The sequence below is a fragment of the Aspergillus pseudotamarii genome (assembly GCF_009193445.1).
Source record: "Aspergillus pseudotamarii strain CBS 117625 unplaced genomic scaffold BDV38scaffold_54, whole genome shotgun sequence".
NCBI lineage: Eukaryota > Fungi > Ascomycota > Eurotiomycetes > Eurotiales > Aspergillaceae > Aspergillus > Aspergillus pseudotamarii.
In genome coordinates this window covers 209,341-229,859 of record NW_022475068.1, presented here as the reverse complement: position 1 = coordinate 229,859, position 20,519 = coordinate 209,341, and the positions used below count along the sequence as shown (strand labels likewise).

Sequence of the window (20,519 nt, the reverse complement as noted above, 5' to 3'; positions counted from 1 at the left end):
TCTCTCCCGCCCACTCTTCCGGCGGCCGACACAACCCCAGAGTGCGTATTTCCTACACTCATGTCAGACGGCGAACATTCCAACAATGGAAAGCGATTTGTCGAAGAAAGTCTGGAGCCCCCGAAAACTGGAAACGGAGTGAGATAAACACTGTTATTTGACGAACGCAAATTTAGCTAGCAAAGTCATTACAACATCGCATTAAGATATTCACAAGACAACATAGAGATCAATAACGGGTAGACGGGTATAACTCATATCCGGAGGGCCTTCCTCCACACGCCTTCAAATCGTAAATAATCTCCCACCAAACTAACAGCACTCCTCACAGCACTCGAAGCAAAGGATACCGGCGCATCTACTGCGGTTAGCTCTCTGTTCATAGGACATCATCATGTAGGAAAGAATAAGAAACCTACATTCCACAACAACAATCACCCGCACCACCGCCACGCAACTGCATGTTCTCCTGAGTGTTCTAAAAGAAATTAGCCTTCCAATTCCTTCATCATAACCTAGTGATAAAAGGGACATACTGGTTGGTCCGAAACAGTACGGTCAACCATGGGAGCAGGAGGACTAGCTGGTTGTTGCATCGTCATAGTATTAGGATCCCAGGTTGGTTGTTGGGTACGGGGAGATTCCTCCTTGGAGGACTTGAAGAAGTCAAAGAGGCCCATGATGTTTGTTTTGATGTAAAATAAGTGGAAAAGAGAAACGTGAGCAGTCTATTCAAGTATATACCAAGAGAAATATGTCATGTACGATATTGAATTTAGAGACTACCAAAAAAAAAAAAAAAAACCCCAAAACAGCGATCCACGAGCCCTTAAATACCACCGGCGTGCGACACGCCCCAATCATTAATTGGAGGGTGCCTGGCCCTCACCTCCTCGGCTAATAGTATATCCCAATAAACAGAGCATAAGTGGAGCGACTAGGAGAATAGGAGGGGCTCTTCCCTCAACACCAACCAGTGACGACCACGATGAGCTCCACGTCATGGGCTAAGCCCTGTCGGCTTGCGTTTTCATGACGGTCGATCGACCCGTCCTATCCGTGATTTTCTCACGGGGGGTGATGATTGGACTTGCTCTAGCTAGATTACTATCTGCCTTGAAGGTGCGTGTTTCCGTGTTAGAACTAGATGCACGGAGTAAGCCGATCATTATCCATTGAAATAAATAATGAACAGAAATAAATGCATATTTCCGAATTTTCCGATAGAGTTAGGTTATTTTAGCGAAGATGAAAAATGCACACGCAGGCAGCGCTGTTTCGTGCCGATGGCCCGCTAAGCTTTCGTTAAGCTTTTGGCTTGGTTCGGCGGTGACCTATTTTTGGGGCTTGTTCGGCTGTTGGAATGCCGTGTAATCCTGTCCTTGTCACGTGTATCACGTGGATGCTTGAATGACGGTGAATCACCGAGAACAGTATAGCGCTCCTATTAAAGATTAGCGCATTATAGCTGGTTAGCACCTTTAAAATCAACTATCAGTATCCAGCTACCTGATATACTGTAGACATTCTACTTCAAATTTCTCTTTAGTTATTAAGATATACCTACACTCATCTCATCTCAAGCATCGCAGCATATCGTGTCGCAGATATTCTTCCGCTAATCAGAGATGATCTCGGCGTAGCTCCACCGATTGATTATACTCTCTCCGTCTACCACAGCGTCAACTATTCTACCTAAAAGGTCATCCTTATTGATCAGCTTGTATAGTTGATTCCTGCTACGGATTTTCTATCATGGAATGGGAATAGTCATATTTATTCTATAGGGGCAATGTGACATTCAAGGTCTCAATATCTGTCGATTGAAGCTCCAATTTCTAGATGAACCAGTTACAATACTTAATTGTAACCTTTTGACACACTCTAATGGTAGGGATCAGCTATACAGCTCCCCAATGGCTGATACTAATGCACCCCTATCATTCGTTTCTTACGTATGATGATGGGGGGACATCGCGGAGTAGCGCATCTTCATAAAGGTATAGTGGGCTTGGCCACCATAGCCATGGAGAATCCTGCGAAAGAATATATCTCAATACAGTTCGACCAAAACACCATATGGTGTCACGGTCATGCCTTGAACATCTTATTCCTAACAATACATATCTTTGGGTAACTTGTGCTCACCTTAAGCTAGAATAGAACTGTCATCGAGGCTAGCAGTTTTTCATCTGTGTCTATCTAAAACAAAGAGACGGATGGGAGAATAGCCGTGACACAAGTATGTGACTTGAGTTATATACGTATGCACTTCGTCTAGTGGACTCGTTCTCCAAATCTCAAATATCTATGCGACAGTTTAAACAAGAGGAGAAGGTACGGAAAGGAGAACCTTTACCATCTCGCACAAATACCTGAACGCCACGATACTGCTGATCCTTTAACTCGAGCCACATTTTCTTATCCCTTACATTTGTCTGCAACGTGCTTAGCTTCCCACCACAGGTACTGGCTACACTGCACTTCTATGGTATTATGGACTTTGGTGGCGGTGTACTGTGGCTGGGGTGTAATGAATCAGTTGATCTGCTCACTCGCTATGTAGTAGGAAGTCCAATCCAACTATGCAGAACCAGGTCTCTGTATGCATGAAAGCTACCAAGCCGTCACTTCTATGGTCCAAGTGTTTCTCATAGCCTTCAAAGGCCCTTTCACTCCCATTTCTGCAGCTGAGGGGCTCTTTTGAATTAGTGGAATCAGATCGGTGATCACATACACGGGTGGTGCTCTAGAATTTGGGTCTTCTCAGTATGGTATGCATGCCTGAAGCGATCAACACTATAAGTATATACGCATATAAACCAATACAATTCCGTTAAGACATAGAAGATTGGCAATGTTGCGGCTTGAAGACCACAGCCACAGGAATACGCGATGTGGCGGTGAGATTCCGTGCAGATCTTCGCAGGTTTTCTGCATCACTGCCCCACCGTGAAGTTTAATTATATTGATTAAGGTAAGGAGCTAAGAACTCTGTGATCTATAGATCAGATCTGCCATCGGCTCTACCTGAGTTTAACTATCTGTGGTCTAGACCTATTCGGATTTAGGAAAATTAGTGAATAACGTAGCATCGCTTACACAGTAGTTCTCATCATTGGCTTGCATTACGCAGGGTGGAGCTAATTAGTAGTAATCTCGTCTCTTGACTAGAAATGTGTTGCTGATTTAAGAATATTTGAACGCGGTCCAGCCAATATAAGCACAAGCGTGACAAAAGAGTTTGGCTACACCGCTTGGTGAAAATGATAACAGTAAGATTAGGGTAACAGCTCGTCCATAAAATCACACGACGGCATTTATATACTTAGCCTCTATAGTCTGTAAACCCGCTATACGAAATTTGCTACCGGTTTAACCCTTCATACCTATCATCTCATTAATGAGATATTTTGCAATTTGGATAACGATCTTCTGCTATTATGCTTTCCCTTAAAAGCCTTGCAAGTCTATGGAGACTATGTTGGTGCGGAACTACCAAAGTGGTCGAGGGGTATCTCACAAGCACAGTATTTGTCCTCAAAGCTATTCTTGGTGTCGAAACCCCAGACACGCTTGGTGATTCAGATAAATGCCAAGGGAAGGTGGACTATGACTTACCTCTTCCTGAGGTTGCAGACCGCGTCCACACAGCATGGAAGGGACAGGGGCGTACCATACCATTGGACGTATTGTGGACCCGCAAATCAGCTGAAAACAGCCCTTTGGCAAAGCATATTACTGCAGTGAAGGAGGGGCAGTACGGGACGGGTTCGATCGCCCCCTACCGGGAGGGTTGGACCTACAAGCCAGCTCTCGGGGTCAGTGAACTGCTCGGTCCTGAGGGCCAGAGTGGACGTTTCAGCAAATGGTCCCGTGAATTGGTGGAGATGACAGAAAATGGTATCAGCGTGCTACGGGAAATCATGCGATTTCGCGAAAATGCCGATATGTCGGATACAACGCTTAGGAAGAGCTCGAAAGTTTGGACTCAGAAAGTCATCATTGGGGAAGACCGTGTCGGGGACATTTTGCGCAAAGCACGTGAAGGGGCCAACGGCAACCACAGCACAAAATCAAAGGTCGTTTGTTGTCCGTCCCCAGCCTATACTGAGGTTATGGACGAATTCGGGTTGAGAGGTGTCGCTGCATATCCTGTCTTCCTTGGGTCTTGGTGGATGGCCCTATTGCTGCATGATTTCGATGATTGGCGACTGGATTACTTGTGCATTTTGGACTACTCATACTTCTTCGAATATAACGTGGACAGCGCTCGGATAATGTCCCAGTCACCGTCGTCCTTAAAAAAGGAGATAATGGCAGTTTGGGATATGCCAGAGCTCCCAGAGGAGCTCCGGGTCCGCAGGTCGCACATGGTCTGTGACATGGCCTTCTTTGAACTCAAGCGTGCACATGAGGCTTCTGTCCGAGCACAAACGACCGACGGGCTCACTGCCTGGGTTCATGCCGATCGAGATACCTGGCGCGATTTCAAGGCTGTAGATGCTGGCGGCTTCGCGCATTTCCTGTCATTTGTAGCAGGAATTCCCGGACGCGATGACATGATGTTGTCTGGGCTCGTCAACGACTGGGTCGATCTCGGGCCGGATCTACGTTTTGAGGAATGCAACCAGTCTGTCTTCGCTCTCACCCGTGGATCCTTGGCTCTCGCTGACATGCTGAGCTGCTATGAGCGAACCGTGTGGATGTTGAATGCCAGCTTCGATTCTAAGGAACGCCATGTGGGCTTCATGACCATCGCTGGCGCCTGTATATGGGAGCTATGCAACCACCGTCAAGACGTGTGGCGGTACTACTCTCTAGCCTTCAACCTGAGCTCGAGTGTGCAAGCATTAAACCTGTATAAAATTGGTGACCTTGCAGAGTGTTATACATCCAACTTGGAGCCAAAACTGCTATCTACAGCGAAGGAGTTAGATATCCCGCGACGAAACCAGTCGTACCGTGTCTCTGTAGACGGAACGGAGTACACGGGTACGATCATGCTTCATACAACCGTATGCAACGCCGTCGAATCTGGCATACTCCCGGAAAGTATAATCAATTACCAGATTGTCCTTCCACTTCTCCTCCGCCGTGGAGAAATTGACGCGAACACTTTTCTGTCACACATGGACCGTCATTACTGCACACATGCTGCTGAGATTACGCGGTCCGGCCATGCCAATGATTTCAGCTATCAATATGGTCGGGCCATCGCTGCACTTGTGATGGAAGAGTGGTGGTCGGGTCTTTACTTTATCATTGGTGTTGGTAGTCTTATTGAGGCTCAGCCCGGCCATATCGCCGGGGATCGCCCTCACTGATTTTAGGCTCTCTGGTCTATTCAAGGGACAGTCTTGCAGTCATTCTGCAAAGTATGGACCATATAGGGATTTAGGGCTCTTTTGTTCCGTGCAATTTTATAGTAACCTAGGAGTAAATACGTATCTGGCCGGATTGGTCTAGTTACCCAGAACATGAATAAAAACGAATCTATGGATATTATTTACATCTCCCAGCCCCAGTGTCCTGATGCAGTGTTGTCGATAGGATGCCGGTACTGAGAACCAAGGTTTTAACAATAGGTGACTCAACACGTGCGTGGAGCTTCTGAACGCTACGACTTACGTGTAAATAGTAGTTTATGGACAGAGAAGGGTGGAAGGCAAGGAAAGAATGAACCTGGGAGACTAATTATGACTTGGGCAATACCTAACACGTGCGCATCGGGTCACATGGACTAAATAAATATGGTGTTGACTGGTCACATTATCTAACGTTAGAATAGTTTGTTGTCCCTGCAAGGGGTCCGCCCAGACCCTACCAATCCAAAGTGTATCGTATGGACAAGCATTAAGCGCGAAGCAAAAAAGAAAACAGCCTCTTCCTGCAGACTTCCTCTGCACTGTGCGTCCTGCTCTGTCACTATTAGGCGGTCTTACCGACATGAGTTTTCGTCAACAATATATGTCCTCGGATTTGTCCGCCATGGGCTTCACCTTTCCATCTCTCAAGCCTCGGAAACCTGAAAATTGGCATGAATGCTACTTTTAATTATGTCTCTGTTAGCTTGGATTATCTCACTGGTAAATTCTTTTCATTATATTTTAAACCGGTCCATCGATGAATCTAACCTCTAAGATCCAGGTGTTAAGCTACCCTATCCTTAGAGCCATCTATAACCTCACCCTTCACCCCCTCAGAGAATTTCCCGGACCAATCCTGGCCTCATGCTCTCCAATCCCACACTTCTACTGGATTTATAGAGGTATTTTCCATTCTAAAATTCTTAATCTTCACAAGAAATATGGCTCCGTTGTCCGCGTCTCCCCAAACATCCTTCTCTACAACAGTGCCCAGGCATGGAAAGATATCTGTGGCCACCGTAAAATAGGTGATCTTTCGTTCGAAAAGGACCCCGAATGGTACCCCATTGGCCCCAGCGGAGTATCCATTGTCAATGCCATGGAAGCTGACCACAGCCGCATGAGGCGTCTACTCTCGCACGCCTTCTCAGAGCAGGCACTGCGAGAGCAAGAGCCTCTATTGCAATCCTATATTGACTTACTCATCCGTCGCCTCCACGAACATTCCACCTCTACAGCAGCCCGTGTAGACATGACTCAATGGTTCAACTACACCACCTTCGATATCATTGGCGACCTCTCCTTTGGCGAGTCCTTCGACTGTCTAAAAACCAGGAAATACCACCCTTGGATCGAATTTACTTTTCGTAGCTTCAAAGCGTCTGCGCTCATGCGTCCATTCCTTGCACTGCTTCCCCCATGGCTATTTGAGCTTCTGTTACCTCGGAGACTACAAAGGATGATTGAGGATAACTTCTATATCTGTCAGGAGAAGGTGGCCCGTCGTGTAAAGCTCCAGACATCCCGTCCGGACTTTATTAGCTATATCCTTAAACATAACGACAATGACAAACGTCGCATGTCCCGGGATGAAATCGATGTGAATATGGCCCTAATTATAGTGGCTGGTAGTGAAACTATTGCTACCCTCCTATCCGGGTGCACTTTCTTTCTTTTGCGACATCCCGAGGTTTATCGCCGTGTGACCACCGAGATCAGGACGTCTTTCTCGTGCTATGAGGATATCAACTTTCTCTCTGCCGCCAATCTACCATATCTTAATGCAGTCCTCGAAGAATGTCTACGCATGTATCCGCCTGTTCCAAGTGTTCTGCCAAGAAAGGTTCCCAGTGGCGGAGCGATGATTGATGGGAGATTTGTTCCGGCGGGTGTATGATCTTCTTAACCTGAACCTAACCTTTTCTCGATCGTTTCAACACTAACAGCTGAATGATAACCTAGACAACGGTCTCAATGGCCTATCTATCCGCTTTCCGCTCAGAAACAAACTTTGCTGAACCAGACTCATTTCTCCCGGAAAGATGGCTTGACAAAGAGAGTCCTCGATTCGCCGCCGATAAACGGGAAGTCCTGCAGCCATTCTCATACGGTCCAAGGAATTGCTTGGGAAAGAAGTACGTTCCTATCGATTATTGCTGGGTAGGTATTTAATTGACGTTCATTGCTGTTTTTAGTCTTGCGTATGCGGAGATGCGTCTGATTGCTGCGAAGCTATGGTGGAGTTTTGATATCAAGGCCGTTGAAGATATTGAGGGTTGGATGGATCAACAGCGGTCGTATGCTATCTGGGAAAAGTATCCGTTGATGGTTAAATTGACCGCTGTTGAGCGGTAATGATCTCTAGTATATTGGCCAGTGGTTCAAGGTCTTCAGAGAAGACTATCACCAGATGCCATTCGCTTCATATTTCTTGGGAAAAGGGATAATATTCAGACCGAGGTCATGGGCGTTCTGCGGCCAATCTAAAAAGTCACCGTGTGTTATTTGACACCCATACCCATATGTTCTTCTTTATTTGGGCATGTACCAGTACAGCTTCCTCTCACCACTCCAATCGTGTGGGGCAGCAAGTAATAGCTCGAATACAGGAAAATGGGGCGAGCGTGATGTCGATACCACAGATGTAGCGACTGAAGGACTCAGAGAATGTATATGCAGGCCGAATACATTACCGGCGAGGTCAAGAAGTATAACCCTGAATCTTAGTGCTAGTCAATTGCAGCTCTGGGAATGAGAGCCAATCTCAAATTTTCACGTGGAGGGACGATAGTGGCCTTGCAACATGCAAAGTTTTCCAATGTCCCCATTCCGCACTGATGCACCTCTTAGCCATAATTCTCTATTTACATTCACAGATACACACGTGGTTTGAGAGATAATGCGTAAGGAGTAAAGCAATCGCGATCTCTCTTCCGCTCGCGGTAAGGAGGGATGAAGATCAGGCTAGGCCGGGCTGCCGCATATAGCGCCAAGGACAAATCAGAAGCATTGTGCTATGCAAGATAAAAGCGGTGTATCCAATGTGAGAGGATTAATAAGACTCATCACATTTGTTGTGTGTGGATGGCAATGGCAGGTGGTTTATGTTAAGTCTCTGGGCCCTTGGGTAGATGACTATCGTTTCAGGGTTCAGTACCACTTTCTTAAAAATCGGGATCTTCTCTCTTCTCTTACTCGCTCAACCCGATCGTCTCCTGTGTCGATATGTCTATCAACCTAGCTTGCATAGTCGTGGGTTGTCTCCTGGCCTTATACCTAGCTCAGGACTTTCTGTATCCCAAAACCAAACCACTCCCACCCGGCCCACAACCCTTACCCTTGATAGGAAATATCCATCAACACCAATCTGCATCACCATGGGGCAAGCATCAGGAGTGGCACCGAAAATACGGACCCATCATCACGTTAAAGCTAGGCTCGCGGACAGTGATCATGCTAGGGTCCCAGAAGGTAGTTCGCGACTTTGCCAGGATGGGATATCTCTACTCTTCACGGCCTCGTCTGATCCTTGTCGGGGAATGGATGTTCAGCGGTATGCTTCCGGCACTTATGCCCAACGGTGCGCAATGGGACGCCTCCCACAAGCTAATCGCGCCTTTATTCGCCGGACATGCTGTAAAAACATACAATGAAGCGGAGGCTCTGGAGAGTGCACGCATGGTATATGAGCTGCTAGGGACACAGTGGCATCCTACGTACTTCCGTACTTATACATCTAGCATTGCAAAGCTCTTGGGGTATGGGCAGCGGGACGGACCAGACCAGGCCGATGAGGCTGCGCAAGTCGAGGCTCTGATTTACGAGGCTTTCGGTGCGGTTTCCATTGACAAGGTGCTGGTGGATCTGTACCCCTGCTTGGATCATCTGCCAGCGGTATTCGCCAAGTTTAAGATGACTGCGCGGAGACACCAGAAGCGTGTTCTGGATCTGTGGTCCTTGCGTGCCAAACGCGCTATCCAACGATCTGATGTTTGGAGCTGGACGCAGGTGGTGCACAAGAATATGCCTGAAGCCGTCATGTCTTGGGAGCATTTTATCTTTTTACTTTTCGAATTGGAGTCTGCCGCAACCATCACGACTGCCCAGTTCCTCAATATATTTGTCACGATCGCCCTTGAGCATCCACATTCCATACAAAGAGCGCAATCTGAGATGGACGCGGTGGTCGGTCATGACAAATTGCCTAGCTTTACTGACCAGGATCAACTCCCATACCTGAATGCGTTCATATTGGAGATTGCGCGGCATCGCACGATGGTCCCCGTGGGGTTCCCACATGCCGCTATGGAAGAGGGTGAATATATGGGCTATCGCATCCCAACCGATGCACTGATTATGTCCAATCAGTGGCTATTAAACATGGACGAATCGACCTATGATAACCCAGAGGTCTTTCGGCCAGATCGCTGGATTGAGAATCCTAGCTTACCATTGCCGTCTCTATTTGGTTTTGGGCGGCGAAAATGCCCTGGGGAGAGAATGGCCAAGGACTCTATTTTTATTGCGATTGCACGCTTATTATGGGCATTTGATATTAAACAAACTGCACAGGAAAAACGTGCATCTTCAACAGACACTCATAATTTACTGTACATACCACAAATTGAAAACGTCACCTTTGAGGTCCGCAGCGCAAAACACCGGGCCGTGGTTGAGAGGCAATGGCGGGAGTTGGATAAGGATGAGAGACATCTTATGGAAAGGATCAGCCGGTATATGTAAGGTAGTTAGTTATATTATGATTACGCCAGGTTGCCCATTCTCCACCACAGAGTCAGCCTAGCCTAACCACCAGTGGACACCTTTTCACACCGGTCTATCCAACCATGTTATGTTGACTTGTGTGCAATTCACCTCTGTATTCCGACCCAGCCCACTGTTCAATGGTGAAAATATCGCATCTCTCTTGTGACGTCACATATATAAGGCTCCGTGAATGGAACATACACTCGGAAACCTTCTCGGCCGTATGATCACTACACGACTCGCCTCAACCGACGCTTATTCCATATGAAAGAAGTCATCGGGTGTGCGCACCACTGGGAGACCCTCTTAGCCGTAATTTACTTTAAAATCTTAAGTAGGTTTTATCCTTCTCTTCGTTCATTTTTCTCATTTTAGAACATTGTGTATCGAGGAGATACAATCTAGCGATATATCAAACGGTCGACATCTACTCACTCGTAGAGACGGCCCTTTTTAGACGGGCTCGCCTGATCCAATGTTCCTATACCAATCCGGCTGACTGACCCAGAATCGTCGGTGATGTCGCCCAACCGAATGGATATATCTTTCAATAACAAGGCCCTGTCTATTCCACCTAGTGTACCTCCGCCGGGTGGAACCTCAAGGGTCGGTGCATCTCGCGTCATTGTCGACACATACCCAAGAATATCCGGGTTTCGGGTGAAAAATCCGAGCAGGGCCGGTACAAAAGCCCCGACAATGATGGTCACTATACCAACGATCGAGATGGCAAGCCATGGCCAGCTAATCTCATATATAGGAGGCGGGGTAGTATCGGTAAAATTACCAGTACCATTGTAGGAACCCCCACCATCTGACGCAGATAGCAACAGACCGTAGGTGTTGACAACCTGAGTCAGCCGCAGAAGGAAGATATCAACGGGGATGGTGAAGGTGGATCCCGTGTAAATATCCGCTGCTAATGGGGTGTCTGGATTCCGGAAGTAGGCTTCGGTTAGAGAGCGCTCACTGCCTGCTGACCTCAGGTAGCGGAAAAGAACTTTGATTGCTCGAGCGTCGGCCCAGTAGGTGCCGTTGGCGTGGGGACTTGTTCTTGATATAGGGCGGACAGCCGTGGTGGCACAGTTGGCAATGCCGTCAACACATTTGACTCTCATATCGACGTATTGTTCGGTAAGGTTGAATGACGCCTTGAAGTTGGTGTCTGGGATGGTGAAGTTGAAATATACTTTTGTTAGACCGTACCTGGTTTCACTCTTGTCTATAGTGTACATGCCGTCGTCCTCAAAGTCAAAGCCTTTGCTGTTGAATGTAGGCTCACCTTCGATGGAACTCATGTGAAGGTTATAGTAGGGCGCCTCCATGGTGAATTCAGTCTCGCCACTTTCATCCTTGACCCCCTCGATGACGATCCCAGTCAAAGAAGAATAGTCGGTATTGTTCGTGTCTAGTTCTATCCAGTCGGATGTGGCAGATCCCGGATCCCCTAGGTCGACAAGTGGAATTTTGAGGCGGCCGAAAATATCCAAGGGGGAGTGTTTGACAATGTCGGGTGATAACAGGCTTTCCTGGTACATAGCAGTCGCTTTGGTGAATGTTGTCGAAGGGGTGAATGTGTGAGTGCTTAATTCGGTATCATTGCCATATGTAAGGTCGATAGAGCGGGTGATGCTTGTCGGCTTGGTGTAGAGCATTCGGAGGATAGACTGACTGCCTAATGGTGAGATACACCAAAGAATGATGAGAAGCAAGGCCAGTGGGTTGATAGATCGAAGTGAGATCTGAGTGGTGACAGTATTAAAGAAGGTCGAGCTTCCAAAAAGCTGCTCAAGAACGCCGATAGAGACTCCGCGCTCCAACTTCCACGCAGCGAGTTGTTGGTTCATCCGTCCGATCACCGCGGCAAAGGTGAGGGGAAATAGTGTTGCGCCCTGCATGATAATATTTTGGGCTTGTAAGCAAGCTTGGGCTTATTCTATTTGGAAAACTGGACTATCAATCTTACCAAGTTCATTGCTGTCTCGACTCGGTTCCAGTCCGCCTTGTCCACCGAACTGCCATTGCGTTTGATGACGATCACGATCAGAACCAAATAGAGCACTGCTGTGGCAATACCGAGTAGATTCACGAGCAAGCTACCTATATCTAATCGACTAAGCTTTCGGGATCCGATGGGCCATCCGGCGATATCGAAGGCGGTTTGGTCTCTCTGGTTATCTTTCTCCACAGCAGATACACTTGCGTCCTTTGGATGCAGCTGAGCGTCTGAGTTTCGACTGTTTCGCGGTGACTCTGTCCCAGAAAAGGAGGCCACTTGCGCGCTAGGCGCCCCATGATAGACTTCTAGTTCCATTATTGCATTTACTGGAACACACACACGTAGATCTTCTAGATAGAAGTAGTTGCTTTAAATGTACTGCATGTTTCAAATGGAAGGAAACTCAACGATAGGAGTGGGAAGCTTTGTGGAGATAATAATTTGAGTGTCGGTTGCAACCGCACCTTATCTTCAGGTCCAATTTTCTGGTGAAGAAAGTCGATTGGGGTGCTGAGCATCTTACCTGCAGCTAATGCTCCTGTGGAGTTTTCCCTCCAATATCCTGATGCCCCACCATATGAAGTATTTCAGCCCAGCCAATCGTAGAGATAATGCGCAAATACCGTGCATATCCTTCCCAGTATCGGGTAGTAGAGATGGGGCTGGGGCCAAAATCCTTCCTTGGCAAGGCAGAACCGTGCAGCTTTACGAGTTTCTTTTATGTTTCGCGCACTTGCGCCTTTTTTCCCTTTCCCCTCCTTAAGGTTTATCCGACAAGACGAGGTAAAAGTAGTCAAGAAAGTGCGTCAAAGGCGGATAGGAGCCACATAAACAAATGGGACCTTATACCCCCGGCTCCGGTGGGACAGACAATGGAGAGTCGGAATTGCAGCCAGAACAGCAACTATTCATACCTAACTCGTCTAAGCCGGTGAGAAATGACCGGGACAATCTGTTAAGACCGGTGAATTCTCACGATGAGCAACCTGAGTCGTCTACTCTATCGGAATCACAAGCGCAGCGTTTGATAGATACATCGACGGCACCTGCCTCGCTAGAGCGGCCGTCACAGACCAGGCAGCTGCGGTCCAACAAGTGGCAGCTGATATTTGACCTCCTCAGTGCTATCTCTGCCTTGCCTTTTGTGGCTTTAGCTCTGGTTGCCATCGTCTATAATTCGAGGTCGGTAGATGAACATGACTGGGATGATCTCCAGATCGCAATGAAGACGGTTTGTGCTCTGGTATCTAGAAAGTGAATGTTATAGGCATACAATCTCACTCTTAATTATAGTCGGTCACAATATTCCCTTTAATATTTTCGGCCGTAATCGGCCGTGCCATACGGCAGATTGCTAAACAAAATCTCGAACGTGGATCGACTCTCGGAAGACTTGAGCAGTTAAGTAAAAGTACGACGGTATTCGGTGCCATCTCAACACCGTTAATGCTGAAGTCCTGGAACATCTTGGGCCTCGTACTCGTGCTCATCTGGTTGGTCTCTCCCTTGGGTGGGCAGGCGTCACTATATCTTATAAGCCCACAGAGTCTTGAACACGTCGAGCAGCAGGAAGTGCAATATCTTGACATTAATGGCCTCTCCAAGGCCCCAAGCCTAACTTCATTCCCGAGGCTTACAGACGCCTTGGAGGCGATGTTTCTGGCCTGTCTGATCGCGCCGGTAAGTGTGAAAGAGGCTTACAGTGATGCCTGGGCCAATGTCAAGATCCCCTTACTTCGAAGTCTTGTTCGGAATAATACAGCTCAGAGTGAAGGATGGTTTGAACCCGCAGGCAATAACATCACTTATTCGTCACTTGTCGGAGTACCGATGTTCGGGATATCAGCGAGAGGCAACAGCACCTTTCAACTACAGACATCTTACATTGATACAGACTGTTTTGAACTCGGCGAGGCACCTGATGACCTCATTTACAAGTATAATGGCCAGAATGGCCAGTTCCGGATCTATCCAGCGGCCCCGTGGAATGTCACCCGGTCCGTAAATGCTTCAGTTGCACCCGACATACACGTGCTTTCGGGGTACGGAAAGGAGGCTACAAATGGCGCTCTGATAACCTGTCATCTGACAAACGTGTATGTCGAGTTGAAAGTGCTTTGTTCTGGATCCAACTCCACAGCCCAATCTCAACGCAGCTGCAGGGTGACAGCCATCCGGGAGAGTGTCGAACCACATCAGTCTTCATCCCTGCCGCCGTTGATGTATCCGGACTTTAGTGTTTGGGATACCTTTGCACAGGGTCTGGTGAATGCCTCTCTGTCAGTGAATAGGAAACTCGGGACGTACACCGAGGCATATCTTCAAAATATTGACGCGACCGAAACACTGCCGCTACCAAAATACCTCTTGAAAACGCCTGTGAACGATATATCCGACCATCTCACTCAAATCATGAACACGTTTTACTTGGGCAGTATTGCTTTGCCCTTCGTTACCCTGGGGCCTAAACTTCCCTCTCAGGGCAACTACTCCAAATATTCCGAGGCTTATGAGGCCTTCGATCGCTCTTCATTAGCCAGTGTACTAGCTGAAAGAGCCTATCGGGATGCAACTGCTACATACGTTGTGAACTGGGGATGGGTGGCTGTTCTCTTATTGGCAAGTCTAATGCTAATTGCAGCATCTGTTGTGAGCTTTTGGGTGGGACGGCAAAGCCTAAACCCCGACATTATTGGATATGCTTCAACTCTGACCCGCGACGCTCCTTACCTACCGCTTCCTTCAGCGGCAAGCACGCTGAGTGGATTCGAACGTGCACGGTGGTTGAAAGATGTTCAAATTCGGTTTGGTGATGTCCAACCGGAATCTACAGTTGGCAGATTAGCCATTAGCACTCCGGACTTGGCTGACAGGTCACGCAAAGGCAGGCTCTACTTGTGATGATTAAGAGTTACGGTCGACTATGTCGACATTGGATTTAATAATTATATATTTCTGTTAGATATTACTAATGTAATAGCGATGTAGTATTACCATAGTCCGATTAAGGTTAAACCCTACTTTCTGGCTACCTCGTGCAATACAAAGTTCTTCCTCAGCAAACCGTACTGCGTGCTGGTTGGTGACCTACATAAAAGCGCCTGTTTAGCAGTGGCAAGAACTTATTATGCAATTTTGACAAAGATTGTCGGACCTTGTAAACATTATACCAGGGAATTTAATATATTTCAATAAAAGCTGTCCAAAGTTTCCCTGGCCTACCACTTCCATGGCTTCCCTTATCTCTTCTAGAGCATCCTTCACAGTTCCTTCAAAGGTCTTCATAGCTCGTAACCTAAACTCCTTCCTATAGTACTGAATTGCACCGGGCTACAGTTGCGGATATGAGCTTTCTCAAGATTTCAACATGATCTTCTATACCCTTTATTAAATAAAATGAAACATAACTTACTCCTAGCTAGAAGTACCTACCTAGTAACCCTATATTACCCAATCGGGTAAAGTCCACCTCGCAAGCCAAAGAACCAATCACCTGATCCAATCACAAAAAGCTGCACAACCGGCTTAAACCAACCACCGTAAGTTTTCTGCTTGCTTCAGATACGAGACTCGCCTTATCAGAATCAAAAAAAATAATCGCAGAAAAAACCCATACTCACCACAAACCCAATCATTGATTTCTCGCTGCCTACTCCCAACATCCGAAATAAAAACCAAACCCACCAAAATGTCCACAACTACACCCGAAGACATCCAAACTCGGCGCGAAGAAGACTACGCCCGCTTCAAAAACTACGCCGCCTACACATTCCTCGTCGCATCCCCAATCTTAATCGCTCTCCCACCCCGGAAACTCGACCATCTGACTGTGCTCCTCGGCACGGCCTTCGCCTTCTCTGCGAACCACATCACCTACGACCGTACGGGGCGGAGTATCGTCGACCGCGTGCACTCGAAGATATCCTCCGGGCGGACGATCGTGCCGAGTGGGTTGCCCAGTGAGCGGGCGCTGGAGATCCAGGCGCGGTTGCGCGCGTCAAGGGAGAAGCAGTTGCGGGAGGGGGGACTGACGACGGAAGAGATTGAGAAGTTACGGGCGAGGGAAATGCAGGATAAGGGGGTTATGGAGAGGGTGTGGATGGGTGGGGAGACGGAGGGATGGAAGGAGAGGAGATTGAGGGAGGAGCAGGAGGCGTTGGATTCTGGGAAGGGGTATGGGGATTTGATTAAGGAGCATATCTGGGATGTGTGGACTTGGGGGAAGAATGATGGGGAGGGGAAGAAAGAGTGAGGTTTTATTTCTGTGCACAATTGTATAGTATGTGTGTTGCAAGCATCTTGGATGGGCGTTTGGGGCTTACTTTACTGACTTTGTGGAGCGTTGGATATGGGTCTTTTTGTATACTATGTATAGTATGGTTATGTGTGATATGTGATGGTGTTTCTCCACTTATTGTCACTCTACTGATGGGTTCTGTTGTAGGAGTTAGGGTTGGAAAGGCTGAGGGAAGGCATATTTGCTAGCCTAGCTTGTGAGCAGCATAACTCCTTTGATGGAGTACCTCTATTCATCTGAAGTAGGCCATAGCCTGTACAACTCTTATAGTTGCCGTGATTAAGAGTTTGCCTTCATTCGTTGTTTATATTAAGCTTTCTGCATACATCATTTCCGTACGGCATCCCATGCATGTTCCCAGCCATAGGCTCGGGGAGCAATATATCGATCTGACAAGTCTATAAAAAAAGTGTAGATTAGCTCAGAGATCAGTATTCAACATCCTACTAGAAATCAACAGGCTGGATATACCGCATCTACTCCGTTACCTTCGACACGATCACCAATCTAATTGGGGATATGCTAGATATATCCGATCAAAGTTCAATGGGTATTTAATCTTGAAAAATCTTGGCTCAAGGAAAAAGCACGACCCAACAAAAACCTACCACTCCCCGAACACGTGCCCATATCCAAGCCCAGGAAATGCACAACTTCTCCATTCCCTGCCCAACCAAAGGCTGGCGTCTCATCTACACCCCATATGGTTCAAGATGTTGCGGAGATGATCCTGTGTTATACTCATTTTGATCCTTCGACGCTGCCGCCGATGCTTGATGACTCGTAATCTTGTCAATTCCTGGGGGAGAATAAGTGGCATTTTGAAGGAGGGCCTTAAAATTGTGCAGCGCTGAAATCTAGGGACAAGTCGGCCTGGTGTTGCCAGATAAGTGGAACTGACTATGAGGTGATGCGCAGGGCTCGGTAGTCCATGCAAATAAGTGGCTGATAAAAGGTTGCTGGGCTGAAGTCTACTATTGAGATGATTTTCCGAGCTTATATTTGATGTGAAAAGCAGAGACAGGCGATGGTACTAGATACCCAAGACGGTTGATTCAACATGAGTATAATTCTTAGTGTTTCACATCGGTTGACAAACAAGTACACATGCGTGCTTCTCAGTGGAAACTTGAAACAGTAACCTAATACTTCTTGAACTCGACTCCTCACTTCAAGCCCTCCTTCTCTTTCATGTATTCTGACAACCCTTCATACGTTATAGCAAGGTTTCTTGAAATGCTAGAATAGCTTACGTAGTATCATATCCTTCAGGCTATTGACATACGTCTCCCCTAGAGGATATCAATTCTCGAACAAGGCCTTTTCTCATCGATGGGACAGAATTGATACGCCGGTCATTAGAGGTAACTATGCATTGACGCTACGTTGAGCTACTCTACCACATATCATGAGTAGATTCACAGCTTCATCCGTTAATGCTTTACAGCTCAGATACCACAGCACATCCTACCATAGCTACACTGGACTCTACAGGATCATTACGTACTTGATCAATAAGTGGAGAAAAAACAAACTCCATTTCTAAATCAAAACTAGAAACTGAAAAACAAAACAAAAGGAAATTGCTATCCTCCCATTCGGGCTTGGGAACAAGGGAAACATCCTCGCCACGTCAATAGACATATGTGTACGAGGTAAAAACCTTGAACAGGATGCCAGAACATAAGAAACCCTTTATTCCGTTTTCCTCCAGCTGACCTGTTTATATAGGCCGCTTTTACCTTTATAAAAATGTAGCCCGTCTTGAAAGACAAGGTCTACTTTAAACATCTCCACTGTAGTCTGCTTTATGGGCTAGACTACTCTTAACGTCCCCTTTTAATGAATAGTAGCCTGCCTTTAAAGACAAGGTCTACGCCAACGTCCCCTTATAAAAAAGAGTAGCCTGTCTTTAAAGACAAGGTCTACCTTTAAAAACCACCTCTGTAACCTGTCTTTAAAGACTAGGTTACTCTAAACGTCCCCTTTAAAAAAATACAACCTGTCTTTAAAGACAAGGTTGCCTTAAACAATCCCACGTAGCCTGCCTTTATAGACAGGTCTACGATCCCCAATATAAAATCCTCTTTATCCTCCCCAGCCTACCCATACAGAGTAGGCCGTATACCTAGGCGGGACATCCACTGCACGTCTGCCGTGGATGCCCCTATAAAAAAACATCAACCCAACGACACGTCTGCCATTGGGTTACCCCTTATCCTCCACGTCCCTCCATTTGTTCCTCCACCGGATACCTCAATGTTTTGTCCGTTGTGTCGATATAAGGGAGCCATATGATGAGAAAGATTTAAGTGAAATGACTTAAATAACTTAAATGGCTTAAAATGGCTTAAATGGCTTAAATGGCTTAAATGGCTCGGAGGGTTATTCGATTTGTCGGACAAATATTTTGTTTTTGTCACCATGACTGCCGCTGGCCTGCCTAAAACATTTGCAAAGAAGTTAGAAGATTTAACAAAAGAGAAAGCATATCCAGCCCGGCCGGCTTCCATTGGGGCGCCCTTTAATTCAATGGAGCCGCCAGCAGTTGGGTTATTTGCGTGATCCACGTAGAAGCATGTTTAAAGCATACTTTTTTTTTGTGGTTCTGTTATGTTGATCTTGTTTTTGTTCTTTGATGTTTTTCTGTAGGCGTTGGGCGGGCGGCAGTCTGGTGTTGGAGGGTTGATTGTCGATTTGTTTATAAGGAGGCCAGGCAGCCCTTATATCGTCAATTACTGACTTGAGCTACCTGGCCTTTAATGAGATGTTTTGTGGGAAGGCCAGGCAGCCCTTATTTTCGTCAAGCAGTGACTTGAGCTACCTGGCCTTCCATAAAAGTCGATTCAATAGAAGTACAGGGGAGGAGCATCGGACATTTCGATGTCTTGAGGCTCCTCCCCTGTACCTGTGGCGAATTGGGGTGCGGCCTATCATCTGTCAGTGATACATGTCCAAGACAGAAAGTAGAAAGGGGATACTAACAATGGCGAGTGCCGCAAATTGTTCTTCAACGGGGTGGGACGTGGTGAATACGTCGAGCATCACCATGTGCTCCACTTCAGTTGGTGGGGCCGTGGTGAAGACATCGACCATCACCACGTCCCTTTGAGGAGAGGGGTGACGAACGGAGATGCCCGGCTGCCTCACCGGCCGCCTGTTAAGCGCGGGCGCGTCGCGCATGATGGTGTCGCCATCCCGGGACAGCCGTGGTTGAGGGCCACGGCGTTGACCCGGGTGTCTAGGCGCATTGTTTGCACCACCATGCCGGGGCCCCCTCCGTTGGGGACCGAGACCCCGTCGACTTCTCCGAGGGGTGAATTTTTGTTTTTGCCCTGGCCCTTGTGGCTGGCGGGGCCCCTGCTTCTGGATTCTGTTATTATTTCCATTAGCAGGGAAGTTCTTACCACCGCGGTAGCCAGAGGGACCCGAGGCGGGTGAGGGCCAAGACCTTTGATTGATCTATATACCATCGTTAGCTCCATGATCAAGGTCATCCATCATCAGAGGGGCATCAACTTACCTTGGACACCTCGTTGGGTCTCCTGCCTCTAGGCCGGTTGCCAGATCCAGTATCTTGTGGCCTCCTGCCTTTGCGATGATTGACGCCGGCAGTTTGTACGAGGCCGTGACCCAGGTGGGATACGACGGGTCCTTCTCCGAAGAAAGCCATTTTATTGCTCACTCGGGGGGGAATGGAATGACTAACAAATTCTAACAGGTGAAGAGCAGTTGATTCGAGCGGAGGAGCAGGTGAATAACACTTTTAGGAGGGTTGGGATGTCACTGCTAGTCTTGCCCGCACTTATTCTCAAGAACGGATCCCTTTCTTTCCTTCGTGAGGAAAAAAGGTTAAAAAAAAGTACCTTTTAGCGTAATTCAAGATTTATTTGAGGTGCGGTGTGGACATGAGTTTTTGTTTATGAGGATATTTGAAAGCAACGCTCCGATTTGGGTGTCGGTTACAAGGTTCTAGTTCAGTGGGTTCTTATACTGTGTCGAGGTTATTATGGATGTTAGACTCGACTGGACTCTTCGACGCTCGTTTCTTGTGCTTGTTCAGGTGGTAGACAAATGTTATCAGACG

General features: G+C 47.3%; 9 protein-coding genes across 9 annotated transcripts; 6 read left to right on the top strand and 3 right to left on the bottom strand.

Annotated features, from left to right (window-relative positions):
• Positions 1-312: 312 nt before the first annotated feature.
• On the bottom strand, positions 313-680 carry BDV38DRAFT_285908 (uncharacterized protein; the record flags this gene model as incomplete). The annotated part of the gene is made up of 3 exons (XM_032060577.1): positions 313-358; positions 420-478; positions 537-680. 3 exons carry the CDS (start codon positions 678-680, stop codon positions 313-315), a joined length of 249 nt encoding a protein of 82 aa, XP_031910506.1.
• A 2,763-nt stretch (positions 681-3,443) lies between these two features.
• Positions 3,444-5,327, top strand: BDV38DRAFT_285907 (uncharacterized protein; the record flags this gene model as incomplete). The annotated part of the gene is made up of 1 exon (XM_032060576.1): positions 3,444-5,327. The coding sequence occupies one exon, from the start codon at positions 3,444-3,446 to the stop codon at positions 5,325-5,327; it is 1,884 nt and encodes a 627-aa protein (XP_031910505.1).
• A 732-nt stretch (positions 5,328-6,059) lies between these two features.
• BDV38DRAFT_295375 (cytochrome P450) lies at positions 6,060-7,724 on the top strand (the record flags this gene model as incomplete). The annotated part of the gene is made up of 4 exons (XM_032062696.1): positions 6,060-6,089; positions 6,151-7,260; positions 7,332-7,504; positions 7,565-7,724. The coding sequence occupies 4 exons, from the start codon at positions 6,060-6,062 to the stop codon at positions 7,722-7,724; spliced, it is 1,473 nt and encodes a 490-aa protein (XP_031910504.1).
• An 870-nt stretch (positions 7,725-8,594) lies between these two features.
• Positions 8,595-10,207, top strand: BDV38DRAFT_295373 (cytochrome P450; the record flags this gene model as incomplete). The annotated part of the gene is made up of 1 exon (XM_032062695.1): positions 8,595-10,207. One exon carries the CDS (start codon positions 8,595-8,597, stop codon positions 10,110-10,112), a length of 1,518 nt encoding a protein of 505 aa, XP_031910503.1. The 3' UTR covers positions 10,113-10,207.
• A 360-nt stretch (positions 10,208-10,567) lies between these two features.
• Positions 10,568-12,501, bottom strand: BDV38DRAFT_295371 (uncharacterized protein; the record flags this gene model as incomplete). Its single annotated transcript, XM_032062694.1, has 2 exons — positions 12,103-12,501; positions 10,568-12,028 (listed from the first exon to the last, which is right to left on the bottom strand). Exons 1-2 carry the CDS (start codon positions 12,448-12,450, stop codon positions 10,568-10,570), a joined length of 1,809 nt encoding a protein of 602 aa, XP_031910502.1. The 5' UTR covers positions 12,451-12,501.
• A 469-nt stretch (positions 12,502-12,970) lies between these two features.
• Positions 12,971-15,036, top strand: BDV38DRAFT_273607 (uncharacterized protein; the record flags this gene model as incomplete). The annotated part of the gene is made up of 3 exons (XM_032057703.1): positions 12,971-13,014; positions 13,072-13,366; positions 13,429-15,036. The coding sequence occupies 3 exons, from the start codon at positions 12,971-12,973 to the stop codon at positions 15,034-15,036; spliced, it is 1,947 nt and encodes a 648-aa protein (XP_031910501.1).
• Positions 15,037-15,823: 787 nt separating this feature from the next.
• Positions 15,824-16,387, top strand: BDV38DRAFT_285902 (uncharacterized protein; the record flags this gene model as incomplete). Its single annotated transcript, XM_032060575.1, has 1 exon — positions 15,824-16,387. The coding sequence occupies one exon, from the start codon at positions 15,824-15,826 to the stop codon at positions 16,385-16,387; it is 564 nt and encodes a 187-aa protein (XP_031910500.1).
• BDV38DRAFT_255464 (uncharacterized protein) lies at positions 16,197-16,656 on the top strand. The gene has a single exon (XM_032055417.1). It carries the CDS (start codon positions 16,417-16,419, stop codon positions 16,618-16,620), a length of 204 nt encoding a protein of 67 aa, XP_031910499.1. The 5' UTR covers positions 16,197-16,416; the 3' UTR covers positions 16,621-16,656.
• Positions 16,657-19,278: 2,622 nt separating this feature from the next.
• On the bottom strand, positions 19,279-20,105 carry BDV38DRAFT_285901 (uncharacterized protein; the record flags this gene model as incomplete). Its single annotated transcript, XM_032060574.1, has 3 exons — positions 19,279-19,362; positions 19,418-19,894; positions 19,956-20,105. 3 exons carry the CDS (start codon positions 20,103-20,105, stop codon positions 19,279-19,281), a joined length of 711 nt encoding a protein of 236 aa, XP_031910498.1.
• Between the last annotated feature and the right edge of the window lie 414 nt (positions 20,106-20,519).